At 31.5% G+C, this 7,951-nt stretch overlaps 1 protein-coding gene across 1 annotated transcript; it reads right to left on the reverse strand.

Annotated features, from left to right (window-relative positions):
- Positions 1–311: 311 nt before the first annotated feature.
- LOC103079428 (EGF, latrophilin and seven transmembrane domain-containing protein 1-like) lies at positions 312–7,768 on the reverse strand (the record flags this gene model as incomplete). The annotated part of the gene is made up of 6 exons (XM_007463979.1): positions 312–517; positions 4,131–4,247; positions 5,671–5,854; positions 5,965–6,144; positions 7,081–7,151; positions 7,619–7,768. Coding segments are annotated over 6 exons (908 nt in total), but the record flags the coding sequence as incomplete, so codon positions are not given.
- Positions 7,769–7,951: the final 183 nt, after the last annotated feature.

The raw sequence follows: 7,951 nt of genomic DNA on the forward strand, positions 1-7,951 counted from the left end.
CTTCTTCCTTGAAGGGCTGGAGACTTCCAAAATGAACAATGTACTTAAAAATAAAACTAAAACGTAGCTTAATTTCAGTTAATCAAATACATAAAATTCTTTGGTATTTATTGTAAAATTTAAAGAGCACTGAAAGTACAAAAATATTTTATAGAAAAATTAGTTGAAACCTCTTTACTCTTTTATTTCAATTTTGAATTTGCATTTTTAAACTCAAGTACTCACATACAATTAAAGTGACTACAAAAAACAGGTTCATTTCTCTGAATGCTTCACAATTATAATCAATAGTCAACAGAAACACAACTTACCTTTATGTGATTTAATGTAAATGTTATTTTTTCAAGTTCATACAATGTGGGTGGGTTTGAGCTAATTGAGACTGAAATTACTGAAGAGATGACTCTTCCCTCCTCTTCAGCTTTATCATAACTTTGAGGTTCCAGTAAGATGTTGTCAGACGATGAAAATAGAGGACCAATACTCTTATAATATAAAAATGCAACTGCAACACTGCCTGTCAATCAAATAAGTGTATTCAGTGAAATTCTTAAAATAAACATAAAAATTGACCAAAGGGAGTCATACATATTCCAAGATACTGAAATGTGGGTCATGATATATCTATGCTTACATCATCCAACCATATTAAGACATATTCCCTGACCTCTGTGACTCTGAAACTGATTGTGGACTGTAGCATTCCCTCGGCACAGACTATATTTAGGAGAAAAATAGTCCTAACTAAATTTACATCCAAGTGCTGACTAAGAACAAAGGAGTAAAGTATATTCACTTGAAAAATAAAATTTTGACTTACTACTTTGCTGGGCAAATATATGAAATAGAAAGATATTGGGAGAAAATTATCACAGATTTACAGTATTAAGAAAGTTTAGAATTGAAAAAGTTGTGAGATGCCACTGAGTTCAACCTCATGCCCACTGAAATGCTTCCTCTTTAAATTCATGACATACAGTTATGCCGACACAGCATAGGGAATTTATTGCCTTTCGAGGCAGCCATTTATCTGAACCCCTGACAGTCCCCAAATGCAGCACATCAGCACATAACCAGATACTAGAAATGTTACCTGATCAGTACAGACTATCACATGCCTATTTTTCCCTTAGCCTGGACACTACACCTATTTTAACGGATCTCAAATTGCCTTGGTTTTTGAGATCATTATCAGCAGCTCATTATCACTGATATTAAGCGTGTATGAACAACTCAACATGGACAAATATTATCTTTTAAAATTCCTGTTGTCACTTAGGTCACATTCCTTCTCTGTTGTACAGAATTACGACAGCAAATTGAGGAATTTATATTCAGAATTTACTCTAGGAATTAGAAGTTCTGGTTTCTCCTACTTGTGTGTCCCTGGGTAAACTTGAGTTTCTCATGTATAACATGATGGTAGTGATATTCCCTCTGGCTATTTACTAGGATAAGGTGGAGACCAAATGAAATTATAGGAGAGAAACTTCTGTAAAATTTAAGATACTATACTAGTATGATTATTGTTATACTTATTAACTAGAAATGTTATATGTTTGCTTTAGATACTTGGACAAATTAGGAAGAACTCTATCATATTCATTTTCCCTCAAATCTGTGACACCAGCAAATAATTTGAAAAGCATAAATTAATCAAAATCATTAATACAAATGTTGATAATGTCATCAAAAACAGAGGTCTGTGATATAATGCTGGAACCCTCCACATCACAATATCACACTAATAACTAATATTCTTTGGATATGCTTATGTGAGCTAGAAGTTGCAAAAATGTGTCACTATTCACATTTTCTATCTTAGTATAAAAAGGCACCCCAAGATACTGTTAAGAGCCTTGCTGAAATTCAGATACATTACATATTTTCCTAAACTGCCAGCCCAGAAAACTTATATCAAAAAAATAATGTTAGTATAACATGGTTGGGCTAGTGAAATTGTGATGGCTCCAGATGACAACTAGCCCAGCATTTGCTATGGACAGACCAGGGATGGAAGCAGAACCTGGAAACCTCTTAGGGGAACTTGACCTAGTCCAGCTGATGAACCAGTTCACACAACAGCAACTTCTCAGAGGTTGTAGTAGTGGGTGGTCCAAAATCAAATGAAGCACCAAAGAGATAACATGGATTTAAAATTCTATCACTCTGATACTTTCTAAAGGAAAATATTTATTTAACATCAATTTTTGACTTTGGGTAAAAGGAGACTCATGCCACATAGAATGGTCCAAAATCCCTTTTTAATCTTTTTCTGAATATTGATACAGTATTTGTTCATTCTTTTAAAATCATTTGGAACCTATTTTAATTCCCATTATTTCTCACTAATTCTAGGCCTGATCTAGCTTTTAACTCTGATATCAGATCTGTACCTATTTTCAGTAAACTAGGGGTTCATTCACTAATGATAGGCACTAAAATTCAGTATATAGAAAAGATTAAAAATCTATCTGTGCCACACTTATTTTCCTCCTAATGATACTATGCAGCTTTTAACTAATGAATGTTTTTATTAAGGAAGTTTGTCAATAAATGAATAATCACATGTAGACATCATTGAGTGGGTTTGATCAGTTTCTTACACTTGTCCTTATTTTGAAGATTCAACCTTGAGGAAAATAAATTTTCTCCCTCTGCTCTCTTGAGAGCTGATATTACTGTCCATTTCAAATGTCAGCCTTTGCATGCGTGATTATGAAATGTAACAAAACTACCATACACTAAGACAGGATCTCTTGGAGATATTAATTCCATGAAAATTTCATCTGTCACTATGATAAATATTTTCAATGTCTTTATTCTCAACTTCCAAATACTACTCAAATTGTCTTTGAAAATACAACAGTTTAACACATTCTTTGGATTTGCTCCTAAATATTACGTGTGTGCTTGGTTAATTAGAATATGATGTAATGGGGTAAGAGCCATTGGTTCAATGGCAGTATGGCTTAGTTATTTTTGCTTCTTATGGCCATCTGTTTCTTACTTTTGAATAAATAATGACAAAAAAAATTGAAAGGATATCAGTGGATTAGGAAAAAAATTCCCACATTAGTGCTGTAAAATTTTTTTTAAAAAGATGGCCTTCTGAGAATGAATGTGCAACAAGCTTTTTAACAATAAAGACAACATATTTTTTAATGAAGTGATGTCTGTAAAAGTGACATATGTGTGTTATTGTATATATTTTCCATTTGTATGCATGACCACCTATAATGCTTTGTGAAAATATTATAATTCATGTTTTATAGGTAATATATTTGACCTATATGTGAACAGCACCAATTCTATTATCAGCAGAGATTTTTTTTTTCTAAGTGCATTGCACTTAGCAGATAAATGGTTAAATTAAAATAGCAGCTGCTAGTTTGCCTGTGGTTAGGTGACGAGGGAAAGCTGGTCAGGGCTGATTTCTTTGTCACCTCCTTCTCTTCAAGTCTTAGTTCTGTATTATCTGTTGATGTACATAGAGACAAACCCGTTAGCTTCTTGTGCCTTAGTTCCATTATCTATAAAATGAGGCCATTAGGTTAGATAATCGTAAAGTCACTTGCTAGCACTAGTATTCTCTGGTCCCATTTCTTAAGAAATCCTGCCTTAGTTTAGCTGAAGCGTTTAGTGTACAAAAACTAAGAAATGAGTGGAAGAGAAATCCACACTTAAACAATAACTTTCTACCTTTTTGAACACTACCTCTATTCATCTTCCTCACACAATCCCAAATTCAGTCTTACAAGGAGGAATATGGATTACTGAAGAAGAAATATTAGAAGAACTCTATGAAAATTATAGCATCTGACTGCTGCAAAATGAGGAATAAACTCACAGATCCTTTGTATATTTCCACTGGGATCTTAACATTATTAGACAGTTACAGAGTTGGAGGATCAAGGACAAGAAGGATCTAGGTATCATCAGCTAAAATTCTACCCAGGTATTTTTATCATAATGAAAATCTCAAACATAAATACAGAAATTCTGTGTATAAACATAAAATATTTTTCTATAGAAAACCACACAAGTTATATGCACATATGATACAATCAAATGTATGGTATTTATTGCAAAACATTGAAATATTGTATATAAGATTGTCAAAGTCCTACCATTTGAATCATATGCAGCTTTTCTATTTGGAAATATCTTTATATTATCTCCGCCCATATTCATATGGGGATGAATATGCTTCATGTGATATGAATCAAAAAAGAAAGCTTTGAGAGCTGAAACAAAATCATGAAAATAATAAATTCTCTGAAATTAGTTTATTCAATGTATTTATTTAGTTAGAAACAATTTCATCCATCATTGTTATATTTCAACTTCTTAATTATGGCAGGTAGAATGAACATATTCTGAACATGATGTTTGGACATTATAATTTGTATTTAAAAATCTGATTCAAGTTTATTTGTTTGATTTCACTATAGCATTCATGGTTTAATTCTATCTTTATTGAATAAAATAAAAGAAAATATGTATGTACACAAAGAAGCTATAAATCATAATTACTAAAGCAGACAAGCAATTACAATGTATTAGAGGATGATATCTACAATATAATTTATTATATACAGAGTGATTGACTTAAATTCTTGAGTAATAATTTCCTTACCTGGTGCATTTTCACCTTTTTCATGCAGGAACATCATAGAAATTTAGGCTCCTATATATGGTCACAATGCTTGCTACCTTAATTTTGAGTAACTGGTGAATCCCGATGAGTTAATGATTTTTGTATATCTATAGGTGCACAGCAGGATAACAACCAGAAATATAGTAGGGGTGTATATGCAATGATTACTGCAGAAAGTGTACTTTGTTTCCTCAGAACAACTTTACAGGCAGCCTCAATTTGATCCAGATTCTTAATGTGTTAAGTATGAGATTTGATAAAGCAGGAAACATTCCAATTTGCTATGCTAATTATATTATCGAAAGGCAAAGGATTCCTAATGAGAAATTTAAATATACTACATTAAGGACAAAGATATACGCCCAAAGGATTTCAACATTAAAAATAAACATCTTCAATGTTCAACATTAGAAAAATAGGGAATGGTTACATAAAATATGATCTATCCATAGACTATTGCAGAGACACTAAAAATTATGCTCATGGTATGGTTTTAGAAGTCAGGATGGTATAATCTTCACAGGGCAGGGAGTGGCTGCCAGGGGGATGAGGGGTCTTCTGGGGTGCTGTTTATACAGACGTGTTCACTTTGTGAAAATTTGTCAAGTTATATTCATTTGACATGTGCACTTTTCTGTTATAATTTAAAAAAAATTAAACTTAAAAAAATGAAATATACTACATCCAGAAAATCTGTCTGTACTATGTTCGGTCAAGACAGATCCTACCAAGTCATGAGATGACAAGGGAGTAATGGTCTTTGAGTATTTAAATGCTAAACAGTTCAGAGATAGAAAAAGGTGGAGGCTATAAGTAGGTGGCAAATTTTAGGCACTCAGCCTTTTTATTCACACTTCATTCATAACTACTCTTGTGATATGCATCATCATTCATGCCTACATTGATAAAACTGCCAGTTTAATTAACAATATTTTAAAGACTTTTCTTCTCTTTTGAGAGTGGCCTGTTTGGAAAACTCCATTGCTTTGAAATTGACCTTGGCTTCTTACCTATATCACTTGAATTAGTATCAAACTGAGTGGTCTTTTGAAAGTTCTGAGATAGCCTTAAGGTAGCTTGTTCCACAGCATGTATCAGTTTTGTAAGATGAGTTCTTCTATGGTTTGTAGATAACTTGTCCCAAACTATAAATGTATCCTTTTGAACAAAATTATTCACAGTTTTTACAAATTCCTGTTGAAAAAAAAGTGTATCTTTTAAAAATGTTGGACTTTTACATTAATCACAAATGTAAGGAAAATTTTAAGCCTCAATTATATTGAGTTAAAGCTCAACATACTTACAGTCAGAGTTGAATTAGAAAGGGTGTCCTTGGCTGAATTTGTGCTATTCATATAACCCAGTAATGGGGATGATTCAGCTAATATTTCTATGTATGTAATTATATCCGTCGGTGAAAGATCTTTCACAGAATTTCTATAGACTTCTTGTAGCAAAGCCACAGGTTCTTCTATGTGCCTAATCTGAACAAAAATGAGTCCAGAGAAAGGAAACCAGTTTAAAGCACTACTAGATCTTTTCAAGAATAAATGTTGCATGATAAATATGTTGTTTTTTTTTCTCTTATACATTAAGTTATCAGATTACACCTAAACCATAACACAAAGCAATGAAACCTGAAATTATTTACAAAGGATTAGCAAATAGCTTAAAAGGCATAGAATTTACTTCAGAAAGGCAATACATGTTTGAATTTATCATTTTAAAGTTAATTAAAATAAATTATAACTTAATTTGAATTAGATTTTAATTAACCAGAGAAATTTTTTTACATGATAAAATGGCAATTTGCTTTTACCTCATTGTTAATGAGTCATGTGAGACTCACACTTCTAATCTCAGGACACTAATTTTATGAATGTCCTACTTTGTTTACTCTTTAAAATAATATTTACTTTGGTGTACAAAATCTAGTTGCATTCAGCTATGTCTCCTTAGAATTTGAAAATGGCCTGGGGTCAAAGTGTGTTTTTACTATTTTATCCATCCAAGTTCTTTACATGCTGAAAATAACTTTCCAGTCTACCGAATAGTGAAAAAGTAACTTAAATTAAATATATAAGTCTTCTCCAGTACGTTGGGGATTTTCAAATTAATCCTATCAAGTACTTAGATCTCTATATGTAAACAGTTTCAACTCTACATGAAGACCAACTGCTTGTTACTCCTTTAAAATAAGTGACTTTGGAGTGCTCACTTCGGCAGCACATATACTAAAAATTGGAACGATACAGAGAAGATTAGCATGGCCCCTGTGCGAGGATGACACACAAATTCGTGAAGCGTTCCATATTTTATTAAAAAAATAAAAATAAATAAAAGAAGTGACTTTGGAAAGATTTAAACTGAAACCAAAATGTCAAAATAGAGCGTATTTTTAATTCAATACCTTTACTCACTTTTGTTAAAGTTTTATTAATATTCGCCGCAATACAGATATTATCTAAATGGCAGTCTGGATTCACAATTTCTGTAGAAAAAAAGATTATATATTAAGTCTTAAAAAATATTTTTCCTAAGATAATTATATTGATTCCAGTGATTTTGCTCACCTATTTAGACATTAAAAACATTCTTATCACTTGTTTCATTTTTGTTTATTTTATTCATGAAAATTCATTTATTTAAAAAAAATTTCATTATTCATTTAAAAATTTTATTCATAATAAAAATTCATTTATTTTTATTCATTAAAATGCAATATTTTATGGAAAATAGAAAATTGTAGTTACCCTAAGGAAACAGGGTATGGTAATTACATAAAACATGTGGTATACATCTTCCATTAAATAAAACTAACTTTTCTTATTCCATTTTATAGATAAAGGACTACTAGCACATTTCTTGGAAGATGTAGGTCTTTGATACTTTACAACCGTGTAGTACATATTTTATATAGTGCTTTGATAATACATAAAATTTAATAATATAATTTACCTTGGCAATAAGTGCCATCATTAGGTGTGAACTGTGAGTTTCCTGTGGATGTATGATAACCTTCCTTGCAGGAGCAGTTATATCCACCATCCACATTTTCACACATTGCATGATCTCCACAGGCAAATGATTCATTGCATTCATCTATATCTGGGAATATGAAAAATTAAAATTTTAATTTAGTGCTCATATAGTTGCTACCTTGTTGATAATAGTATTACATACAGTTAGTGATTTCATATCGAATTTTACAAGAAAGCAAGAAAAATTCCATCATTTGGAAAATGACAGAGCAAACTTAGCTGCATATATATATATATATATATATATATA

Source organism: Lipotes vexillifer, unplaced genomic scaffold (genome assembly GCF_000442215.2).
Source record: "Lipotes vexillifer unplaced genomic scaffold, Lipotes_vexillifer_v1.1 C27601608, whole genome shotgun sequence".
Taxonomy (NCBI): domain Eukaryota; kingdom Metazoa; phylum Chordata; class Mammalia; order Artiodactyla; family Lipotidae; genus Lipotes; species Lipotes vexillifer.